The sequence below is a fragment of the Amphibalanus amphitrite genome, unplaced genomic scaffold, assembly GCF_019059575.1.
Source record: "Amphibalanus amphitrite isolate SeventyFive unplaced genomic scaffold, NRLGWU_Aamphi_draft 000215F_arrow, whole genome shotgun sequence".
Taxonomy (NCBI): Eukaryota; Metazoa; Arthropoda; class Thecostraca; order Balanomorpha; family Balanidae; genus Amphibalanus; species Amphibalanus amphitrite.
Window position 1 is genome coordinate 618,047 of NW_024881710.1, and position 23,929 is coordinate 641,975.

The window sequence follows — 23,929 nt, forward strand, 5'->3', positions numbered from 1 at the left end:
CAAAACGGCGCAAACATTTAAACAGTGAAGATAGTGAAGCACGATTCAAAGTGTGGTACACCTTTCGTACTTTGAGCGGCGATAGCGGGATAACGGTGTGGAGCTTCGAGGATCGGTCTTCAGTTCCCGGACCAGAAAGGTGGGGCCTATGCAATGTCAAATTTCATCAAAATGGTGATACTGTCCCTTTAACGACAAGCATGGCTGGTATATCACGTTTGTATTGTCACGTCCGCGGTTCAACACATCGTACATGTCAAGGCTGAATAAAGCCACACAGTGACTAATTTTATTGAGACTAGCGGCGGGTGGGGGTGCACGCAAATTGTATATGTCTATGGTGGGACTGAGTGAGAGACTCACAGGTCAGGTCAAGGCAGATTATACCACAGGTCAAAGCAGGGCGCTCCCATCTCCGCCCGATCTAAGAGGCCATGTCAGGGCAGTCCGAGGCTGCCGTCCGCCGGCAGCTGGTCCAGACACGCATGGTGGTGGTTGGGGCACGCCGGCCACACACCGGCCACGTACCGGCTGTACTCACCCACCAGTTCATCATTGGCGTACCGCCAGTGCACGGCGTGCTTCAGGCAGTCGTAGCCGTAGCGGTTGCGGGCGTACCGGCCGGGGTTGGCGTGCCCGGGCAGCCAGACGCCGCCCAGCCGCACCAGGGTGGGTCGGCGGCGCATCTCAGCAGGCAGCTGATCGGTGCTGAAGTGATGCTCGGGACGCAGGGTGATCAACATAGCTGGAGTATGCACACGCAGCACGGTGGCCAGCCGTGCCTCGGAGTTTGTGGCGTTGGCCGGCACAGGCTCCGTCACCGGCTCCAACACGAGACCGTATCGGCGCAGACGAGACATCCGCGAGCTGACGAGCTCAAAGTCGTCAGCGTTGATGGCGATCTGGGTGTTGATGCCCCAGGGTAGAGGTTCGCCCAGTTTGACGGCAGCTAGCAGGGCGCCCGCCTCCAGTTCGTGTTTGACGCCTGACTCAGCCAGGGCGGCGCTCACCAGCCGGAGAGCGCGCTCTAGCTGGTCCTGACAGCACGGCGGCTGACTGTAGAACCGAGCCGTACGCAGCGGGTTACACTGAATGGCCACGTCCCGACACCGAAACTTATGCTGCGTGCCGCCGGCCAGCGAGAGCGAGCTCAGCTGCCACTTGGTGGCCAGCTGTCGCCAGGCGTCGACGGCACGCTCCTCGGCGACCGGCCGGCGCGCCGACTCGTACATGATATCGGGACAGAGCGCCGCCAGCCGCGCGCCGCGCCGCAGTCGCAGGAACCAGTCGTGCACGACCACAGCATCAGGCAGCGTGGTGTCCAGCGGCAGATCGCGCATCGTGGCCGTGCGCGTCGCAAACGACTCGTCCAGGTGGTCGCACAGCATGCACTCGAGCGCCGAGTGCCGGTATCCAGCGCTGTAGCTGAGACGGTGTCCGGACATCGTGGTCTGCAGACAGCCGGCACGCCAGTGACCGGAGCGGTTGCGCGCCGCGCCGCCGACCGCGTCCACCATGGCCAGTCGACCGAGCACGCGAACGTGCCGCTCCAGAAGCAGTTCGCCAGTGGCATGGCTGAGCTGGCGCGCTACCAGCACGTACGGCGTGCTTGCTGCGGCCGACGCTTTATTCAACAGCGTTCCGAGCCGCGCACTGCCGGACAACTCTGCCGGCACCAGTTTCACGGAGGGCTCTCCTCTCGGCAGCAGCGCCCGCAGAGCCCCCGTCTCGGCGGCGGCAGCGGCCACGATCACCGGCAGGCGCGGGTACAGCCGGAGCAGCTGGGTGACTACTCTGGCGGCGTCAGAGGCGGCAGTGGAGTCTGTGACGGGCATCAGCACCGAGATGACTGTGTGTAGTGGCGGGGCTTCCTGAGAAGATACGGACACAGCCAAAAACGGTGTGTTTACTGTTTAGGATGCGCCGTCCACTGTCATAGAGATCTTTCATACACACTGCGAGCCAAGTGTCACTTGGTGTTGCGTGTTTACCAGGCGAATATGATCGACAAATTCCATTTTAACCCACGAGCCGCTGGGGGGGGGGCATAAAGTTGCCCCCCCCCCTTTACGTTTTGTGAAATATCTCCGAAACCTGATGACCTACGAACGTGAAACTTGGCATACCTTCAAATGAATACCTAGGCAATGTTTGAGGAAAGTTTGGTGGTTGTAGTACCTAAGATGACGTCACAGTGACGTCATAAAGTTTTGTCGTTTTCCGATATGGACCGTTTCTGATGACGCTGAGCATGAAACTCAACTGTAAATGAACTAGACAGCACCTGCTGTCATCCTAAAACATCTAACTACACTTCCATCTAGTTTCTGACCAATAATCGACCCTTTATATTCGGTCCCATATATCTGATGTATCGTGAGGAATATGAGAGTCGCAAATCTATAATTTCATTTATGACGTCACTGTGACGTCACTTCAAATGGGATCGACACCAAATTTGGACACAACCTCGGCTAGGTATTCAGGAAGATGTGTGCAAAGTTTCGCTTCTCTATCTCTTCGCGTTGCGACGATATCGTCGCAGAAGTAAAGGGGGGGGCCACTATATGCCCCCCCCCCCAGCGGCCGGCGGGTGGCGCGGAGGCCCAGCGGCCGCCGGGTTAAAGTAAAGCCTGACACAATATCACGCTTTCATTGAAGTTTTGCCCACAATATTTTGTCAATGCGAAACCCACCTATCTGTATGAGCAACATTTGAGCAAGCACACTACCCTTCATAGGCGTAGGAACAGGGGGGGCCAGGTGGGCAAGTGCCCACCCACTTTTCGAGGTGGGGGGGCCAACCATGTGTTTTGGCCCACCCACTTTTTACTCGAGGCCTCTTGTCTCGATTTGAGAGGACGTCGTCACCTTCCAGAATAAACAAACTCGGTAAAAATAAGTTCCACGAATCCCCACGCACGGACTCCAAGGGGCCGTGATGGATCCAGGGAGGCCCTCTGTTCATACTTGTCAGTCGAAGCCCCTGAGACTGATGGCCTGAGAGGCCCTAGTGGATCTGAGGAGGCCCCAATATCCACACTGGTCTGGGGAGGCCCCTGACACTGGCGGTCTGGGAAGCCCCTCTATCCACACTAGTCAGAGGTCTGAGACTGGTGGTCTGAGAGGCCCCTCCATCCACACTAGTCAGAATAGGCTCCTGACACTGGCGGTCTAGCCGAGGCCCCCTACCCTCACTAGTCAGAGGAGGCCCCTCTATCCTCAATAGTCAGAAGAGGCCCCTGAGATTGATGGTCTGGGAGGCCTATCCATCTACACTGTAGTCAGAGGAGGCCCCTGAGACTGATGACCTGAGAGGCCCTTATAATCACACCAGGCAGAAGAGGCCTATGAGACTGATGGACTGAGAGGCCCTTCTATTCATACTGGCCACAGGAGACCCCCAAAACTTTCGGTCTGGGAGGTATGACCTCAATTCGGCACCAGTCAGAAGAGTCCCCTGAGACTGATGGCCTGGGCAGCCCTTATATTCACACTAGGCAGAGGAGGCCCCTGAGACTGATGGTATGAGAGGCCCTCATATTCACACCAGTCAGAAGAGGCCTCCGAGGCTGATGGCTGTGAGGCCCTTCTGTTCATATAACTGGCCACTGGAGGCCCCTGAAACCGGTGGTCTGGGAGGGCCCTCTATCCACACTAGTCAGAAGAGGCCCCTGAGACCGATGGTCTGAGAGGCTCTTATTACTGGCCACAAGAGGCCCTTGAGACTGATAGTCAGAGAGGTCCACTCTTAATGAATCTGAGGGGGCCCTCTATCCACATTTACACTTTTCTAGGGAGGTCCCCGAGACTGATGGTCTGAGAGGCCCTTTTATTTATACTGTCCACAGGAGCCCCCTGAGATTAATGGTCTGAGAGGCTCTTCTATTTATACTAACCAGAGGAGGCCCCTAGGATTGATGGTCTAACAGGCCCTTCTATTTATACTAGCCAGAGGAGGCCTATGAGACTGATGGTCTGAGAGGCCCTTCTATTCAAACTAGGCAGATGAGGCCCCTGAGAATGATAGTCCGAAGAGCCATGCGGCGGCAACTGGCCGTGGCCATATTTCGGCTCGGTAGGGCCCCACAAAGCTCATGAGAGCACCTCAAGGGCTCCTAAGTCCTAAGTAGACACGCTTATCCCCATAAGCGTGCCACGCCGGCTTCTGAAGGCTCCTTGTAAGTTGTAGGCATCTAAGGGCCCTTTCCGGCCTCTAACGGCTCCACCCGCCTGCGATGGCTCCACACCAGTGTTTATGAGCGCCACACAGCGGCGCCTTTGAGGGTCATACTAGTGTCTCTTAGGGCCCTATATCGGTGGCTCTGAGGGCCCCACATCGGCGCCTCTGTGGGCCACCACACCTGTGCATCTCAAGGCTCTATAGGTACATCTGAAGGACCCACACTGACACCTCTGAGGGCCCCACACCAGTATCTCGGAGCTCTGAAGGCCCCACACCGGTGACTCTGAGGACTCACCGGCTCCTGAGAGCACCATGTTGATGTCTAACGGCTCCACATATGCCACTGAAGGCACCACACAAGCTCTCACTGAGCTCTAATGTCCATGTACCGGCCTCTGAGGGATTTAAGCCAGCGCACTCATAGCTCCACACCAGCAATTGTAAGGGCTTCACACTGAAGTATCTGAGGGTTCCACACCGGTGTCTCTAAGGGCCACATACCGGCATTTCTGAGGGCTCCATACCGGCGTCTCCGAGGGTCCACATCTGGCGGGCACCCATCAGCGACTGAAGGTCCCATACTGTCTAGTGTCTACTCCGAGAGCCCCATCTGCGTCTCGGAACACCATGCCGTCTCTAAGAACCACAGCGGCTGCTCCGTACGAAAGATGGGCGTCTGCATGCCAAAGGGAAGCGGTTCTGAGACAGTAGGGCACCTACGTGCAATAGAGGGGCGCCTATGAAGCCCATCATAGGGGCGCATCAATGCGAAAGAGGGGCGCCTCTGAGGCCTACATATATGGGCGTCCACATGCAATAGAGGTCTGCCTGCAATTGATCAATGCCATGGGGGTGCATTCATAAGAAACAGGGGCGCCGGCATGACAAAGAGAGGCGCCTTCAAGTGTCCATAAAAGAGAGACGCCTATGAGCGCACATTGTATGCGACAACGGGGCGACTGTGTGACATATAGGGATGTCTCTGATGACTATACATAGGGCGCTTATATGCCAAAGAGGGCGCCTATGAAGCTTATGGGGGCACCTGGGAAACGCGGAAGACATTTGTGTAAGGGTTTTCAGGGGTCATGCGCCGTTTGCGGCAAATAGATTCTAAAAAAAAAATCGGAGGGGGAATAAGTTTTAAAAATGGTGCGGACTTTCCGCACTGTTCGCTTAACCCGGCAGGCGGTGGGCCTACCAGCCACCTTCCACGCGGTGGGGGGGGGGCACTTTTTTGCCCCCCCCCCGTATCTCCGAAACTACTGGACGGATCCGAAAAATTCAAACGGCGTTCGATAGCCCTGTCAAATTTGTCGAGGGAAACCAAATTTCATTGACCTCGGGGTCACCGATGACGTCACAGGTCAGGTCAAAGATAAAATGTTTCACCGTTCACAGGGCTTCTAGGGAAAGCGCTATAACACCGAGTAAAACGCATTTTGTCGAAAATCAGCGATAAGGCTTCAGTTGTCTAGTACAAATGTTGCTATTAGAGGTCACTGGTCATACCAGGTCAGGTCACAGGTCAGGTCACCAAAGGTCACCAAGGGTCACCACATGAGCCCAACTTTACTAAGGTTATGTGATGCATGTTTTATGGCCAGTTTTTCATTTCCAACTCAATGGTGTTGTTTATAAGAGCATCAGGTACGGTTTAGGTCACTTTCTGGTGGAGGTCAGGTCAAGGTCAGGTCAAAAAAGGTCAAATTTCAAAGTTGATATTTTTGCACAAAATGGGTATCGATTATGGGTATCGATGCAGCTCGTCACGGGGAGTCTAATGGTGGTCTTTGTTTTGCGCTACGAGGTCTAGAATTGCTAAAAATTGAGTTTGAAAATTTTGACGTCATCAATTTTGAACAGTTTTTTCGCTATAACTTGGCCAAAAAACGAGGTATCGATCTCAAACTTGGTATGTAGATAGAAGGCGGTAGGGACTATCACATATATTCCGGTTTTTTCGAAATTCAAAAAACTTTTTGGATTTTTTGGCTATTATATTCAAAAAATCTATTTTTTTATTTTTGGGGGTCAAAATCCAAAAAATTTGAAAAACCGAAATAGCAGTTTTGTAGCCCTTTTGATTCCACACCTTTTATGTATAAAACATTTTTCTGTATCTCTAAAGCTGTAGGCCTGACAGCTCTTCCCGCGAAACCTTTTTTTGGGTCGAAAATGGCAAAAATGACGTCACTCTTACGTCATTAGCGGCCAACCTATCATAGCCTTTGGAAAAATTTTTGGTCACCATGTGCGCTAGCTGCTCCCGGGAGGGTACTGAAAGTTTGGTGACGATCGGCGCAGCGGTTCTCGAGATATATCGAAAAAAGTAAAGGGGGGCAAAAAATTGCCCCCCCCCCCCACCGCCTGGAAGGTTAAGCGGTTACGCCCCTGGGTACATCTGCCCGATCTCAGAAGCTAGATTTGGAGGTCATACTTGAAAGCAGCCAGCAGGACGAGGCAAAAGTTGGAGGCCCCTGAAAATAGGAGGCCCCCTGGAAAAGGAGGCCCCTTGGCAGGGTGGCCCACCCACTTTTCATAACGTTCCTACGCCCGTGCTACCCTTTCCGCTTACGAATCTCTGTGGCCTGTGTCCTATTACCTTACACTCCTCCGTAACAAATCCATTGTTGTGCAGGGGCGCGTCGTCCGCCGCTCCGTGGTACAGTTCCGGACAGACCTCCGACCGCGCCGGCTCCGACTCCGAGTCCGAGTCCGAGTCGTGGTCGAGGCCGAACGTCTTGTCCAGCTCGTCGGGGTCCAGCTGCGCCAGCGCCGCCCGGGCGTCCAGCCGCTGCGCCAGCTCTGTGAGCTGAGACAGCACTGATGGGTCCGGCTGACGGTTCAGCTCTGCGGCACAGAGCACGTGCGTCTTAGTTCAGGACGGGCTTTGGAGTCGCTGAACATAACTATACACAGATATTTTACATTCATTGCATTGGTAAACGAGCGTGATTTTAGCGATGCGGCACTCAACTGCACTGCAACTATCATTCATACATATGGTCTGTGATGAGCAAAGCACTTTCTCTCGGCAGGCACGCATAATGTCAGAGTGGCTGACACGCCTCCTACCTGCGGCGGTGGCCAGCTCTGTCCGGATGCGTTGGAGCCGCGCTGCCATCGTCCGGCGCAGCTCCACGCTGTCACCACAGAGCACGTGACGGTGCAGGCTGCTCTCGGAGAACAGAGCGGATCGCTCCGGCAGCAGGTCTGTTGGGCAGAGGGAAGTCAGGGCGGAGACGTCAGACGGCCGAGCTGACAGTAGCAGTGGTCGTCATATTCGTCCGGTCAGTACTTACTCTCTCAGAAGATCCATTACCGTGCATATGATGCATTCAACGTGCGTAGGTACTTTACGGGAGCACGCATTCCGATCCCAGATGTTGTACATAGTGTAGACTTAGAATCCTTTATTAGCATGCATTTATTGCGTATGTATGTAAGACTTTCCTTTCCCTGTCTCTGTCTTATTCCCGCACCAAAAAGAAGTGCCAACATTTGACTGATAACAACAAACATGAACGTTACACACGATGTTGATGCCATGAGCAGCAGACACCTTTCCAGGTATTACCGGTGTGTCGGACGGCACCGTCTTACCGTCACCTGACGGACTGGTGAGCAGAAGGGTGGCCAGCGCACCCAGTACGGCGCTGGCGGCCAGCGGGGAGCCGAGCCGGACCAGCGCGCGCCACCGGGGCATCTCTGATCGCACCACGGACCCGCGTGTACTGCACAGGTGTACCCAGGCGGCGCGGTACGGCCGACATCGAACGGCTCGTGAGAGATTCCCGCGCGGCGGCAATCAATGGGGCGACCTGCGCCGGTCCCACGCCCGGCGTGCGATACCACCGATCGGGGCAGCAGTCACTGGAGGTGATTTACCATTAGTATCCGCTGTACGGAACAAACGGGCGATTTGCGATTGGTGTCGGCTGGACGGAACAACGGCGACGGAACATCACGATAGATACGTTGAGGTTCACCACTTAGTCTCTAGAGGCCAAGACGTTGCATTGAGGTGAATAATGCCACATAACGATATTGGGCCCAATAAGATACTTTGCCACGCTGTTGTAGCTGCATTGGACGTCATTCACTGCTGTCGGTACTCGGTTGTCTACCCAGAAACCGATTGGGGAGGGGGGAGGCGGTTATACAATACGTTACAACATATGCATATGTTTGTGCAATTTCATTTTATTTGTAGATAGCATAACAATTAAGCAAACATAACATTGTACGGTCCAATGTGGTGAGGTGATTGGTGAATTCATCGAGTTTAAACGATGCGCGATGCATGTACCAACTATCGCAAAGTTTCGAACAATAATAACACAACGTGTTATGTGTGACGGAGAGGACACACATGCTGTCACTTCAGCATCTACTTCACCGAAACGTTTTGTGCAAAGTAACAAAGAAGTTTCGTTGAGTAACGCAAAACAAAAGGAAATAGCGTTAGTCAAGCATCATTGAAATAAAAACCGCATTCAAGTACCAACAAAACAAAACAAATATATCGCGGGATGAAAACACGAACCCAACCGCGAGAGATCTGATAGTACAAATATGCGAAAACTGCAAAACGATGATTATATACAATGAGCCAAGCACAACCACCTACACGAACCCACACACAAGTCGATTTCCTAGGGCTTTCGGCTTTGTGATGTATCGACCTCCACAGCCTCTACAGGTCAATGGTGTGATAGTTGGAGATAGTTAGAGTTGGAGATGAATGACAGTCATAAACAATGCATACAATACAATCAATGCGTGCGCATTGTAACGGCATTTGGTATCCGTAATGTTTCATGAGTACGATTATTCATGAGCACGAGGAGCTACGTGATAGTACCGCACCCAACCCAATAAAACAGAGTAGACAGGCCTGTGGCCTGTCCAATTTGCACTTAAAAACTTACCCACGTAACGCAAACAGGCCAACGGGCCACCCGATTGTACTGGTCAGTCCGTTCGTGTCGGCAGTCTGACAGACTGGCAGCAGTCCAGTCTGTCAGGACCAGTCAGTGGTAAGGCAGTCTGTCTGAACCAGCAGTCAGCGCTACAGGCAGACTGTCACTCTCCAGGTCAGTCTTCGTTCGCAGAGGGCGGTCCAGTCCGCCCATCCCTCCTCGCCGGGCGCTCAGTAGCGACCGCTGAATATCACATCCACCACCATGTCCCTGTCCAGGTCCAGGTACCACAGCTGCTCGCCGAGACGGTGCAGCGCGGCGCGGCCCGCCGCTGCCGCCGGCGGTCGCCGCAGCAGTTCCGGACTGGCCTCCAGTCGGTCCAGCGCCGCCAGCAGGTCGCACCCGGCCGTCACCGGCGGCCAGCCGGGCCGGCAGCCCAGCGTCACGTGCGCGCGCCGGCCGCACTCGGTCCGTGCCGGCCGCTTCGAGCCGGAGACTGCCAGCGAGGGCTGGGCGGCGCCCACCTGCCAGCCGGCGGGTGGCGGTCGGGGCCGCTCGGGCCGCGCCGGCGGCGGCGGGCCCGCCTCCCGGTCCGACTGGTGCCACAGCGCCAGCTGCTCGGCGTCCAGCGTCACCCGGCCGCAGACAGTGCGCGGTGTGATCAGCACGGCTGTCAGCCGCGCCGTGGAGAGGGCGCCCAGCGCGCGCCGCACCTCGGCCCGCTCGCCGTACTGGCGGCCGGCGGCGGCGCGCGCCCGGCCGCCGCAGAAGAAGGCCGTGCAGTGGAGCAGCTCGGCAGGCGGCTGGTACAGCGAGCCCAGGTCTGGCGGTCACACAGAGGGACGGTTACCGGCGCGGAACACGCTACACCGTTTCACATCAGCGCCCATGACAGCGCACACCCCACATCACAACTAAGATTGGCCAATGGCCATGCTAGAGCAGGCTGCCCATGACACGCAACTGACCACGCATCGCAGTACGACTTTCCGTCACCCAGCAGGCTACGGGAGGCTCACCCGAGATATTGTCACTGCCTGTCATCAGCGTCAACTCCTCTCTGAACTGGTCGCTGGCACGGTGCATCGTCTGCAGGAGGCTCCACACTCGGTCCAGCAGATCGCGACAATCGGCGGCGTTCAGAAACCAGCCATAATACTTTGGTACCGGCTCCTGTATAGACTTCAGCTTCTTCCTGAAACCATGAGAAAACAGGGGTGGTAAGGTCTCGTTTGATAATAACGGTCGAAACCGTGAATGGCATTCTATTCAGAACAGCTCGTCTATGGCTTTCTAGCATGCACAAAAAGCATAATCTTCAGTGCGTGTAAACGCTTCTGTAATTTAGGATGTCGAAATATTAATAGCAATCCTCATCAGCTAAATCTAGCATCAGTCAGTCCTACATTTTCCATGACATGCTTTGCACATACCGATGTGTAATATGTTGGTACGAACTAGCGCACTGTTAAATATGCTTCACCAACACACACTTACACGCTTATTTACATGTGACCGTCTGCGCCCGAGTAATTTACCTACGCGGCCTGTCGGCGTACGCCCCCGCCCGTCGCCTCCGGCTGCTGAGCGGTACCTGATCTCCTGTTCGGTGACGCCGTGGCAGTTGGTGATGGCCAGTCGGTGCGGGTCGCGGCGCCAGGCCGTCGCCGGCTCCTGCACCAGCACCAGGTAGTGGTGACGCGCCGCCAGCTTGGCGTACTCGGACCACTCCCAGTAGCGCAGGTTGGTGTTGTCCACGACGATGTGACTGCGCTGCTCCAGACAGGCGTGTTCGGCGCGCTGCTTACATGACTCGTGCGCCGCCGACAGCTGCTCACGATCGAACTGGTAGCTGGTGACAGACAAACAAACCCCGAACACGGTGTGTCAACTGACAGCTTATCAGGCCTGGAGACACCAAGACGCATTTACAAAAAAACAGACTTTGAAGATCGTGCCTTTACCTGTATTAGCATAGAACGTTCACCAAAACCAGGACCAATATCATTACCAAAGAAACAAAAGAGAAAGAAACATCGGTAACTAACGAGCACATAAACCACGCAAAGCAGCTCACAAACAGCTTACCAATAATGCAACATGAAATAATAACAGCTCTGTTCCTGCACCTTTCATAGGTAGTAAAGTAAGAAGTACTTTACCAGTTTCCTGCCTAGTACCTACTCACCTGGCATCCTTCATGAAGAAGTGATCAGCCGAGCACAGGACGGTGCCCGGGTAGGTGGTCGCTATCTTGTCGGCCAGATAGGATTTGCCGCAGCCGGGCAGACCGCGCAGTACGAACAACACCTTGGAGGTGCGCAGATAGTCCACCGTCTCCGGGTCGTCCAGGAACGAGTACTGACAGCGGATCAGTGTGCCCAGCTCGGCCGGCAGCCGCCGCTTGGGCTCCGTCTGTTCGACGGCCGGCGGCGGCGGCCGCTTGACCGGCAGCACCTGGCCGGCCGGCTCGGCGGGCTGCACCAGGAGCACACCATTGGGCTGGTGTTCGAGGAGCACAGCCTCGCTGTGGTGCTCCTGCCGCGTGCCGTTTTCGACCTTCTCTCGGATCACCATCTCCTCGTCATCGTGCAGCGCCACGCGGTGCAAGCCACGAGCGGGCGCGTGCAGCCGGCCGCCGCACTCGTCCTGACCGGGGGCGTCGGCCGCTGAGGGGCCATCCGTCGCACCCCGCCAGTCGGGAGCTAGACGCGCCAACACCTGACCCATGACCTGCTCCAAGCACCGCGACACCAGGTACAGAGCGACCGTGAGCGAGCCTAGCATTCGGCCGCAGACGACGCCCGACAGCGTCCACCAGACTGTGCGGCAGTAGACAGATCCGCGTGGCCCAGACTCTCAGATTGAGGGGCACTCTGCAGTCTGCCAATGATTAGTCCCAAGGGCCAAGCTGGAAACAGAAAAAACAATCAGCATTTATAAAAACCTATCAACAAGGAAAAACAAGGAATTACAAATGGTTCTGCCAAAATATTCATTTTTATAGCAAGCCAAAAACATCGGTAGGTAACTATGAAAGAAGACAGCAAATTTACCAAAATATTTAAGACAACTGAAAGCCTTCCCCAAATGGGGCAGCTGGTGGTGTGGCACCACCAAGGGCACACTGAGGCTCAAGGCTTTCAGTGCTGAGGGGCAGGCATGGCCCACACAAGATTCCCTTACTACTCAGGTTGGTTCACTAGGGAAATAAAGGCGCCGTGGTGACGTCATCAGAGGAAATCCTTCACGTTCAAATGAAGGGGTCATTTGAATTGCTGACTTTGCTCGATATAGTCCTATTTTTTAGTTTCAGCCCCATTTATCATAATGAGGCGAACTCATTGTTACATTGGTACAACTTTTGATGACACATAATCCTTGTTTTTTTTCTCCAGCTTGCTCGAAACATGATAAAATTTGCATGCATGCCTATGGGTGAAGGAAGATTCTACCGCCGTGGTGATGTCACGGTAAAGGGATTCTGGAGCTCGTGAACGGGGGCTGGGCCCACGTGCCCTTCCCCCTTTGGCTACTAGCGTCCCACCACACTTCTTAAAAATTGACATTACATGATTACCAGAAATAAAGAATCAATAGTTATCAATGGGGGTCAGTGCCCAGTGGTCACACATATTTGGAATTGTTGTTCATCAATGGCCAAATTAGTGATGTGTTCTTAGTTCTTAAGAGGTACCTACCTATAAAAAAGGCTGTCATCTCTCAACTGAAAGGCCCCTCGTCGCTTGAGGAGCCCTTCCTTGGTAACCTATGAAACCCCTGCTACCCTAAGGGGTCTGGGGTCCCTGTTACCTTAGGGGAACCTACTGACTGCAGACTGCTCGCTCACCCTGGTTCCAAGGTCCAGTTACGTTATTTTCAAAAATAAATTTGAAAATATTTTTTTCATTTAGCTCTAATGCAATCATCAAAATGACTTAATTGAGATAACTTTTTAATGACTGAAAAAAGCTTCTTCATTCAGATTCCATGAAAGGGAGGAATATCATCAACACACCGAAACGTCAAATACTTGCAAAAAAACCCAATTTTTATTAATTTTACGTACCGTAACGGCCAGCAGACCTCACGTAATGCACGATATAATGGTATATAAAAACACTGGTGTTTGCAAGTGTTTGCAATGCCATCTATAGGTATTTGTCCCATAAATTATGTTGAAATTACACTATTACGCAGCAAAATTTAGACGGAAAGTTGTAGGTGATATGTTCCCTCTTAGTAGCCTTTAGATGTTAGATAAGTAGTTTTTAGGTAGCTAGGTTGTAAGGTCATATATTTAAGCTCATGATGTAGAATTAAGTCAGGTTATATTAGTTTTTGGTCCTAAAGAGGCATGAATTCAAGAGTTATATCTTTGCATAAAAGTTCACTGCGTTTTTGGTACTACAATTATGCCGCACTACATACGTTTCTGGCGCAAACATTGAAGCCGCGTGGGTTGTTGGGGTTGGTTGGGTTTGTGGTGTTGTGGTGTTGTGGTGTCAGTATAGAACAGAATTCGCCATTATATCGAAAATAATAATCGATTTAAGCATTTTTATATCAATTTCCATGTAATTTGAAAGGGAGAAGTATATTCAGACCTTAGAAAATATTTATTTTGATTGTTAAAAAGTCATGTATTGTCACCTTGCCTGTTACCAGTGTAGGTTAAATGGGCTCTATCACAATCATGGTATAGGTAGGTAGGTAGTAGGTACGGGTACCTCATATTTTTTAATAAATAGGAACAAATATTTTGTGTGCATGCAAAACAACAGCTCCAAAATCAAGTGAGACATGTATTGGTTGGCCTCGTAAGCTGGAGAGCCTTTGTCCATGTAAAAGCTGCTTTGAGGAAATCGCAAAGTAAGCATGTCATTATGGGTATTGTGAGTTATGTATTCATTATTTTTTGTCTGGTGTAGGATACTTAAATTGTTTCTAGTTTAAGTTTCAGTGTTACAATACATAAATATATGCTACAAGGTTACAACCTTGTCTTATAATACAAGGTTCTTACCCATTGCTTCTGTTTTTTATTGACATTTTTAAATTGTTAAAGGAAAAGGGCCACGTTTAACATGGGGATTGAAACTGAGATAGCCATCTTGTAGCCCGTGTCCGAAAACCTGCCTGACTAGGTACGGCTCTCCAGTAAAAGTCTTGTTGGTTTTGCTTTTTCGGACATATCTGGTCCTATATAATGTTCAAATGCATAAGTCTCAACCCGAATTATGTGTATGCACATTTACCACGAGACTGTGAAATTGCATCGTTGTATGCCAAATACTTTCCGAGATATTCACCAAAAACCTCATTTTCTGCCGTTTGGGGTATTCTGGCCGCAATCTTCCTGGGATCGCCTATGACATTAGTAGAGCCATCTAACGACAGGAACGCGGAAGCACAGAATCATGAATGAATCGAGCGCGTAGTAAACGGTGTATGAAAGGGAGACTCGGCAGAGGCTATCCGGGTGGCCGGCGCGCGGCGCGCCCTTAGGCACCGGCCGACCCTTCGGACCGCGTGGGGTCAGAGGTCGCGCTCGGGAAGTCTCGGCTCTGGGTTTTAGCGCTGTGCAGTCAGGAAGGGAGGATAGGATAGTGCTAGCCCGACTGACTAGTATCTCGGCTGATTCGTGTGGGGTGGAAGGGAGCACAGAACGGGATGGTGGCTAGTGGTGGATGATGGGATGGTGGTTAGGTTAGTGCATACTGCGTGGAACGTAGCTGAACATGCATTGTTTTTTTTTCATGGCAAGCAACATGCAGCAAAATGGGCAGGATTATGCCAGAACTCATACAAAAAGGAAATAATATTTCGGCCAAGGGAGTGGATGAGTGCCGTGACAAAGCATGGCGATGCTGCCAAAACCGGGAAGCTTTTTTGTCCCCATTTTTTTTTTACCCCTAACATGCAGCGCTTGATCCGAACTTAGAGGTCCCCGACTGACCTTAGACCTTAAAACCACACCCGTCCGGTGCGCCACCTTTTCTTCAGGGGCGCTCTTCTTGGTTGTATCTGTTCTTACCAATAACTAAAGCAAATCGAATGTATAGTAAAAAAGGCATACCTCAAACAGTTTTATTCACACCCGCTCAAGTGCATACTCGTTTTGACCTATACCTTCTCGCATCATAATATATCACTTCAGTGCTTACCTAACCCTCAACGGAATTTTGGGTTTTCTGCATATACCCCGGCCGAGGGGGGGGGGGCGATTACGACCCCTCTCCGTCTTTTTGCCCCTAATTGAGCTAGCGCCTTGCGGATAAAACTGAGCGCGTGCGTCGCATGAGATGCAGCAACTGGTACCCGAGTTGAATGTCTCAGGTCAACCGATAAACTCTGAGGTTAGTATAAGTGTTTCAAATCGCGGGATCGGTTTTTGGTAAACAACCACCATAAGTGGTTACAGAGCCAAGATAATGGCACCATCGGGTTTTGCATGCTCAAGCGCGTCGAATAGTAGGTATACGCTTTGTTTTTGTTGAGGTCAATTTAAGGTGTTCACATCAGGTCATGGTCAGGGCAGAGCCGCTCAGGCCACGAAGCTGGCCCAAGGAGGTCATATCGCTTCTTAGATTCGGTAGGTCCTCACAAGTCCACTGGTGGCTTCCCGACTCGCTAGCTCAATTTGATCGGGACTTTTTGGTGAAAACTCCTGTGACCTTAATGACGTCATAAATGAAGTCGCCTAACTTTAAGAATGGAAAAGTGAATGCTGGCCGCTGGGGCTTGCAAAGATTGTATAAAATTGCGAATTATTGCGCTTGAGACAGCTTTAGATGGCTCCCGGCGCCATAATAACAGCTTTCATATTTCCCAATTGATTAATAATCGTGAGGTTGCGTGACCGACCTGACTTCAGGTGACTCTTGCGAAAAATGCGAGATAGCTACATACAAGCTGTGAGGCCTCTGGGAGATAGTACTAGATCATATAAGCTTCATTCCCCGTTGAAAAGTCCCCTGGCACGAAGGGTGCTGCGACGTAGCGACATTTTGGGACCTTACATAGGTTCACTTTTGACGTCATTGGTCAACGGCCTGACCTTAACCTTCGCACTTGTAGGAGGGTGTCGAACAGACCTCCTACCCTCAGTTTTTGTGCAAATAACTCGCGCAAAAAGCGACTGATTGCGACGAAACTTCCAGTACCCTCGAGTTAATCAATATTGCGCCTACCCTATAATTTGTATGACCCTGGCTCAAAAGACCTTTGACTTGTGACCTGTTTTCCGAGACCATGTTTGGCCGGAATCGCGTTTTGGCGTATTTCGAGAAGAGCGCGTTTTATTGTCTTTTTGTGGCTTTAACCCTATTCCTGGCGGGCTCCGCCGGGACAAGAAACGCGGGGGGGGCGATTCGGCCCCCCCTGAGATCTCGGAAACTAATGGACGGATTTTGATCCGGTAAGCGGCATTGGATTGCTCTCAACGTGAAATACATTTTAGACATTTTTAATATCAAAAACGAAAAAACAAACCCCTGAGACCCCCAAAAAGCCAAAATTTTCCGATTTGGCAGTTTTCAAAGAATGAGGTCTAGCTCAGTATCTAGGAAAGTCAGAGCAAAATGGAAAAAAGCAGCTGATAGCTGAGGAAATTTCCTTTCGAATAGCTGCCAACAGGTTTCAGCTATTTTTGATATTTTAGGCGCTAGGAGTCAAAAATCTAAAAGCGTATTTTTTAGTAACATCACTTTTGCGTCAATAACTTCTACACCGTTAGTGATAGCCTGAAACGGTAAACGTCGTTGCAGTTCTCTAATAAATGTGAAACAAATGGTTTGTATTTTGACCTACTAAGGTCACTCTCAATTTTGAGCTCAGGTCACGGTTGACCTGACCTGAGCAAGTATAGGCGAGTAACATATCATTCGATACGTCATGACTAGGGAAACATGTTGTTATATAAAGAAGTGTTTTATCATATTTGTTTTACTTTTTATCATTATATGAAGACGATATGAATGTTTCATGCATATAATTTCTGATTTTACCCCAAACATGTTAGTTTGAATCGTTTCCTCATTGACCGTAATGGTAAGCATTGGTCACCTCAGGTCATGACCTGTCAAGGATATAACAAAAACTGAAACATATGTTGCACATATCGGTAAGCTTATTTGAACCTGGAAGTTTGAACATATTTGCTCGAAAACTCTTGCTGTGGTGAGGGGACAAACTTTTTTCATGACCTAAAATTAGGTTGACCTGGTGACCTGACCTGAGGTCAGATCAACTCAAAATTTCAGAAATGTTGCGTAAAAGTCTTTTAGGAAAAGTCAGAAATTTTGAGCTTCCTAGCTCAAAGCGTTTGGGAGAAATAACCAAAAAACCTCAGGGGGGCGGCTCCTGAGGCCCCCCCCCCCCCCGCCAGGAATAGGGTTATGCGATCAAACACGTGAAAGGATGTTGATCCCATGGATTCTAGTGGGTATCAAGGTCACGTGAAGGTCAGTCAGGTCACTGACCTTTGATGACCTTTGTTCACTCTTTCGAGCTCTATGTGTCCAGGGTAGATTTTGGAGTTGATTTCGCATTTAGAAACCGTTTGAACATTTAAGAAGTAGTTTTGGTTCCCTCGTGACATGTGGCCTGAACTGACCTGACCCGACCTGGCCTAAATGCACGAAAACATCATCTGTGATAGAGGTGGCAAAAGATGAAAATTTTGGGAACCAGACTCGAACCAGACCCGGCTGGACATTTCTGGAACCAGTCGGACCCGGTCTTAGTGGGAATCGGCACCAGTTGGACCCGTTCCCCAAAAAGTCAATTAATACAAACTACTTGTAGGTGTCATTTGTTGCATCATATAAAACAGCCTATTTCCCACTGGGAATACTCATGAGCTACTGTGTGCAAAGAAACATTCACTTCATTCACTTCGTATTTTGCACTAATGTGTAGTGTGCAAGATGTATAGTTTATGGTAGGACCCGGTTGGACCCATCAGAAAATTTCCAGGAACCGGTCTGGACCCATATGGGTCCAGACTGGTTCTTTGGACCGGGTCCTCGGGTCCACATTTTGCCACCTCTAATCTGTGATCAAAACTAACTTGAAATTCGTGATCAGCACCCCGCAAAACCTTATAACAGCTTCACTTTACGAAGCTCTAACAGGTCCCGATTCCCCGACTTTTGAGTTATATTGACCTGTCAACCAATGACCTAGGACCTTAAAATTGGGTATCATCGGCCTCCTCTCGTCACGGGCAACACGCTCTTTTTCCGCGAAGCTCTAGCTCGATCAGGGGCTGAACGGCAAAGGGGTCCAACGGACCCTCCCCCCCCCCTTTACGATAGACGCTGGCAAAACACCAATATGGGCGAGGGTGAAAATATACCTGCTGTCATAAAAATTCAGCTTGAATCAAAGGTCAGGCTTGCCAAATTTCAGCTCTCGCAGCTATCAACAAAAATAAACATGTGTAGGCGGCACCCGCCTCCCCCTCTCCTCTCGGCCACTGCCAGCGAGGTTTTAAGCGTATCATACGCGTTACAAAGCATCATATCAAGATGACACACCCCAGCAGCCATATGCACTGAACAAAAACTTATTACCCACGCTAGTCTATCAGCACCATAGCACATGGTCGAGACTGTCCTCAGCCACGGACACGCACTCCACCAACCCTCTGAGCCCGTTGACTGCGGGTGACCTTGACATGTCAAGCCTGATTGGCGGCCGGCCGCTGTCGTGCGGTCGTTACACGCGGAGGGGAGGGAGACACAAAGCTCTACGTTATAGCTGACCTCTGACCTTTCCCTGCGCCCTGGTCACTGACCCTGCTCCATGTCGCTGGGCGGTGGCATGGCGGTGGAAACCGGTTCTAGCCTCTACACATGCCACCGTTCTAACCCTCCCCTCCCCACTCTACTACGCGGCGTGGAGTACGCTCGTGCGTAACTGGGCGGAGCAAGGGGTCACGCGATACAGGGGCGGAACTGGTTGCCCTCCCGCTCGCCGAGCGACCAACGACTAATACCCTGGAGAACCGTACCTCCTTACGGCCGATTTCGGCCTCCATTCGTAGTTATCGGTAATTTTAAAAGAAAATACGCCAGGAATGCGTCCTTATCCCAGGAATGCGTTCTTATCCGACAATACAGCCACCCGCGGCGAGGCTTTGGTTTTTTACCAATCAGCTCTAACCAGCTCAGCTTTAACCAATCAGCTTATCTGACACAATCCGACGAGTCTGTCTTCTGAACGCTGATTGGCTTGAGTGTGACGTCATCGCTATGCCATCATACAGTAGGTGCCGTAGAGAGTATCAACATAGTACCAATATGTTAAATAGTTTTAAATACTTTTTCGCGAATTGTGCACTTCTGGCACCAGTTTTAAAAAGAAAATGAAAATAATAATGTCAAAATGAAAAACAACGATATCTTCATATTTCACGAAGGTGGCCCTTTTCCTTTAAGTGTGAGGAGGTCGTTTAGGAGAGGTGGCCGTGGGGCATGCACAGTGGCGTATCCAGGATCTTGAAAAGGGGAGGCCAAACCTACTCAAGGAGCCCCACCCTTACCTTAGGGGCCCCAGTAGTGGCGTACTTAACCCACACCCAGGTGTGGTTCTTTGCCACTTTCACCCATGTGAGGGAGCCTTTTTAGGCACACTCAGCAATCTAAAAAAGAAAAGAAAAATATGAAAAAGAAAAGCCATTGATTTCGATAGCTCTGTATGTATAGTGCACAATTTAGAAGAGTCAGACATTTTGTTTTTCTCACCGACAATGACAATATTACATTGTTTTTGTATTGTCATTACCTGTGAAAAAAACGGTGCATAATTTATTTCAGCAGTAGGCATAGTTATAGTTTGTTTTTTGCTTTGGTCGTTGCCGTGGCCACAAAAAAATGATCAAAAGCAAAATTTTTGTCATTTTTTACAATTGTAACATTTTTTAAAGGGCAGATGTCAATCTCTTAGTGTCTTGCGCTGGTTGAGGGCTGATACCCTTAACTTTAGATTTATCACTCGCTCGTTTGTCGCCCCAAAAGTCGTTTTGCAGGTAATCCTAATGCTGAAAAAATGGCGCGATCTGCCGCTGTTTATGCGGGCTATTCGTGGGGGGAAAAACAAGAGGGGGCCCATCCGACCGCTACAAATGCATGAGTCAAAAACTGACTGTTTTAGGACACCGATGCTAATTGTGCTAATTGTACCTGTGTTTGTAATTCAGCATACCGGTATAACTGTTTTTCTCTTTATACAGGCAGAACAATGGCTGTAAACCTGAATCATGAAGAGGAAATTGGTGAAAATTCAGCAAACAGTGAGGAGGATACGAGAACAGAAATCCGCAAAGAGCTCGCTAATATGTCTTTCGAGGAGATTCAGAAGTTGAAAGAGAAGCTGGGTGCTAAGGTTTTTAATGAGGCTTACCACGGAAGACCCTTACGAGCTCGAACTGGGAGCAAGGCCCTGCTGAAATCGGGTCGTGTGCACGGTCAGCCGTATGGCAAGAGAGGCAAACACGCCCCGCGGGAAGAATCGTCCAAGATGCGCGTTCCATCTGTAAGAGATGTGATCGCTGTGCCAAAGGTAGTCCGGAGGGATCCTCGATTTGATGGTGTGTCTGGAACTTACGACGAAAGAGCGTGGAAGAAAAATTACAAATTTGTCGGCGACATCAAGACCTCAGAGAAAACGCAGTTGAAAGAACAACTTCGAAAGGAAAGTGACCCAAGCGAGAAGAAAAAGCTCAAAGTACTTCTGCAAAGGTTACAAAATCAAGAGAAGGCAGAGAAGGAAAAAGAAAAGAAAGAAGCTGAGGCGAAGATGGAACGCGAGGAAAATATCGCTCGTTTGAAGCAGGGCAAGAAACCCATCTATAAAGCAAAATCGGTCAAGAAAAAGGAGGAACTTGCCGAAAAGTTCATCGAGTTGAAGGAAAGTGGAAGGCTAGATAAGTACTTGCAAAAGAAGAGGAAGAAGATGGCTGGCAAGTCGAAAAAGCAGTTGATGTCATCGTGAGTAACGACGCCTGTCAAATGATGTGTTTTGTAGCGCTCGGTTGCCCTTGTAATTGATTGCTCCCCCGGTCTCCAGCGAACGTATCGTCTGCCATTTCCACTGCTGCCTCTGTTTGTGTTTGATACTGCAGAACGATGCTTCCGAGCATTTCTGAACACTTTTGTTGTCATTTAAGGTTACTTCCGGCTCTTTTAACCAGTCACCGAATTTAACTAGTTTTCACTTCTAATGTAATGTCGCAAATGTATATACGTTGGATGATTCGCCTTCGCTGGTGGTGGATGATTGGATCAATGGTTCTCATAATTGATCTGCATGCTCTGCAGCCACCTGCGGCTCAGGCTGCCGGCCTCACGTGGTACCTATACATTATAGTTGTTATGGTGCATTTCGCTACCGTTTATGAGAATCGAAGCGGTAGCCGGTAGGTGGTACTGTTAGTCTGTTTGCTTCTACCGTAAAAGGTAAATAAATGAATTTGAAATGTGCCTACTGTCTACTGCCTGCGGGCATCACCTATGTAGTAAAGATAGTCTCATCATTAGATGAGATAGCTACATGAAGGCATTGCACGACCTTTGAGCTCAATATACCCAAAGATGACCCCCGCCTGATGTGGGGATGCGATAGTGTATGTCATTCCTCTGATTGTTTAGGAATGTATGTAGGTCCTAAATGAGCTCGTCAAATATTTGCAGCCTTAGGTCATTCTTGCCTCACCTTAAAAAAAAAAAAAATAATGAGATCAAGTCCGGTTAGGTCAACGACCTATATATCAAAGGATGAAGGCAAAATATTTGGTATTTTCCCAATGCCCGCTAAAACCCGTATATAAGTAAATAATGGTACCTGTACTTCGAAGTGTTACGAAGCTGGTAGATAGGTCAATAGTTGTTATTTAGGGTAAGGGGCATTCAGGGGGCATGAAGTGATATTTACCCTGCTGCTGCATCGCCTGCAATTCACGATAAACACTAAGAAGCACCTAAGAAAAACTCTGTTTTGAATCACGCAGCACCGCATGGGCGGCGAGATCAGCATTTTTATATTTATATATTTTAAAGTATGCCCCCTCCGCAGTAGCCATATTAGCAGCTACTATAAGCAGCAGCTGCCAGCAATGGTGGCCTGGGTGCTCGAGACCAAAGCCGGTGCTCTGTTTCCCAGTGGCGCCTCATGTCCGTCAAGACAGCCCATATTCAGCCCAGATTCAGCCCGGATTCAGCCCAGATTCGGGACACCTCCGATCAAGCTGAAACTCGCACACAATGTAGGCCATGACATGCTCAATCCACAGTCCAAGTCATTCGGTGGCACTCCCAGCTGTTTGACCTACAGAGGTCAGCAAAGGTCACGTGCCCCAAATTTGCACAGCAGATTGTGGCCCACCCAGTAGAGCTAGAGCGCTAAAAATGGCACCAATCGATTCGCCAGCATCTAATCTTACTTTCCCGACACTCATTTGACCTCTCAAGGTCATGCGATGACCTAAGATCATTTGTGGGCTATGTCGAAAATACACTTGCACAGCAGTTTTCGAGTAGATGGATTGACCGAATGCCAAATCAAAGCACATCATCGAGTAGCCCATAGGCCGTAGTAACTTTCCTTAAAAACCGCTTTTCGATATGTGACCCCGTTTGACCTCGGCAGGTCAAAATGTGCAAATAAACGACACTCAATACGTCGCAGCCCGGATTCAGCCCAGATTCGGGACACCTCCGATCAAGCTGAAACTCGCACACAATGTAGGCCATGACATGCCTAATCCACATTCCAAGTCATTCGGTGGCACCCCGAGCCGTTTGACCTACAGAGGTCAGCAAAGGTCACGTGGCCCAAATTTGCACAGCAGATTGTGGCCCACCCAGTGGAGCTAGAGCGCTAAAAATGACACCAATCGACTCGCCAGCATCTAATCTTACTTTCCCGACATTAATTTGACCTCTCAAGGTCATGCGATGACCTAAGGTCATTTGTGGGCTATGTCGAAAATACACTTGCACAGCAGTTTTCGAGTAGATGGATTGACCGAATTCCAAATCAAAGCACATCATCGGGTAGCCCATAGGCCGTAGTAGCTTTCCTTAAAAACCGCTTTTCGATATGTGACCCCGTTTGACCTCGGCAGGTCAAAATGTGCAAATAAACGACACTCAATACGTCGCAGCCCGGATTCAGCCCAGATTCGGGACACCTCCGATCAAGCTGAAACTCGCACACGATGTAGGCCATGACATGCCCAATCCACAGTCCAAGTCATTCGGTGGCACTCACAGCCGTTTGACCTACAGAGGTCAGCAAAGGTCACGTGGCCCAAATTTGCACAGCAGATTGTGGCCCACCTAGTAGAGATAGAGCGCTAAAAATGGCACCAATCGACTCGCCAGCATCTAATCTTACTTTCCCGACACTCATTTGACCTCTCAAGGTCATGCGATGACCTAAGGTCATTTGTGGGCTATGTCGAAAATACACTTGCACAGCAGTTTTCGAGTAGATGGATTGACCAAATTCCAAATCAAAGCACATCATCGGGTAGCCCATAGGCCGTAGTAACTTTCCTTAAAAACCGTTTTTTGATATGTGACCCCGTTTGACCTCGGCAGGTCAAAACGTGCAAATAAACGACACACAATACGTCTCAGCCCGGATTCAGCCCAGACTCGGGACACCTCCGATCAAGCTGAAACTCACACACAATGTAGGCCATGACATGCCCATTGCCCAATCCACAGCCCAAGTCATTCGGTGGCACTCCCAGCTGTTTGACCTACAGAGATCAGCAAAGGTCACGTGGCCCAAATTTGCACAGCAG

At 50.3% G+C, this 23,929-nt stretch overlaps 3 protein-coding genes across 6 annotated transcripts; 1 reads left to right on the forward strand and 2 right to left on the reverse strand.

Annotated features, from left to right (window-relative positions):
• Positions 1-437: 437 nt before the first annotated feature.
• Positions 438-7,951, reverse strand: LOC122385339. Its single transcript, XM_043373540.1, has 4 exons — positions 7,793-7,951; positions 7,265-7,402; positions 6,792-7,039; positions 438-1,871 (listed from the first exon to the last, which is right to left on the reverse strand). Exons 1-4 carry the CDS (start codon positions 7,893-7,895, stop codon positions 438-440), a joined length of 1,923 nt encoding a protein of 640 aa, XP_043229475.1. The 5' UTR covers positions 7,896-7,951.
• A 423-nt stretch (positions 7,952-8,374) lies between these two features.
• On the reverse strand, positions 8,375-13,502 carry LOC122385353 (2',3'-cyclic-nucleotide 3'-phosphodiesterase-like). Of its 2 annotated transcripts, none has more exons than XM_043373570.1 (5): positions 13,181-13,502; positions 11,300-12,022; positions 10,706-10,963; positions 10,131-10,306; positions 8,375-9,934 (listed from the first exon to the last, which is right to left on the reverse strand). In XM_043373570.1, exons 2-5 carry the CDS (start codon positions 11,896-11,898, stop codon positions 9,342-9,344), a joined length of 1,626 nt encoding a protein of 541 aa, XP_043229505.1. In that variant the 5' UTR covers positions 11,899-12,022; positions 13,181-13,502; the 3' UTR covers positions 8,375-9,341. The 2 variants fall into 2 exon arrangements, with proteins under 2 accessions (XP_043229505.1, XP_043229506.1); XM_043373571.1 differs by lacking the exon at positions 13,181-13,502 and adding an exon at positions 12,813-12,883.
• A 73-nt stretch (positions 13,503-13,575) lies between these two features.
• LOC122385354 (ribosomal RNA processing protein 36 homolog) lies at positions 13,576-21,598 on the forward strand. 3 transcript variants are annotated; one of them, XM_043373572.1, is made up of 2 exons: positions 13,576-13,607; positions 20,351-21,598. In XM_043373572.1, exon 2 carries the CDS (start codon positions 20,359-20,361, stop codon positions 21,109-21,111), a length of 753 nt encoding a protein of 250 aa, XP_043229507.1. In that variant the 5' UTR covers positions 13,576-13,607; positions 20,351-20,358; the 3' UTR covers positions 21,112-21,598. The 3 variants fall into 3 exon arrangements, with proteins under 3 accessions (XP_043229507.1, XP_043229509.1, XP_043229508.1); XM_043373574.1 differs by having other exon boundaries at positions 13,584-13,615; XM_043373573.1 differs by lacking the exon at positions 13,576-13,607 and adding an exon at positions 13,626-13,646.
• The last annotated feature ends 2,331 nt before the right edge of the window (positions 21,599-23,929 follow it).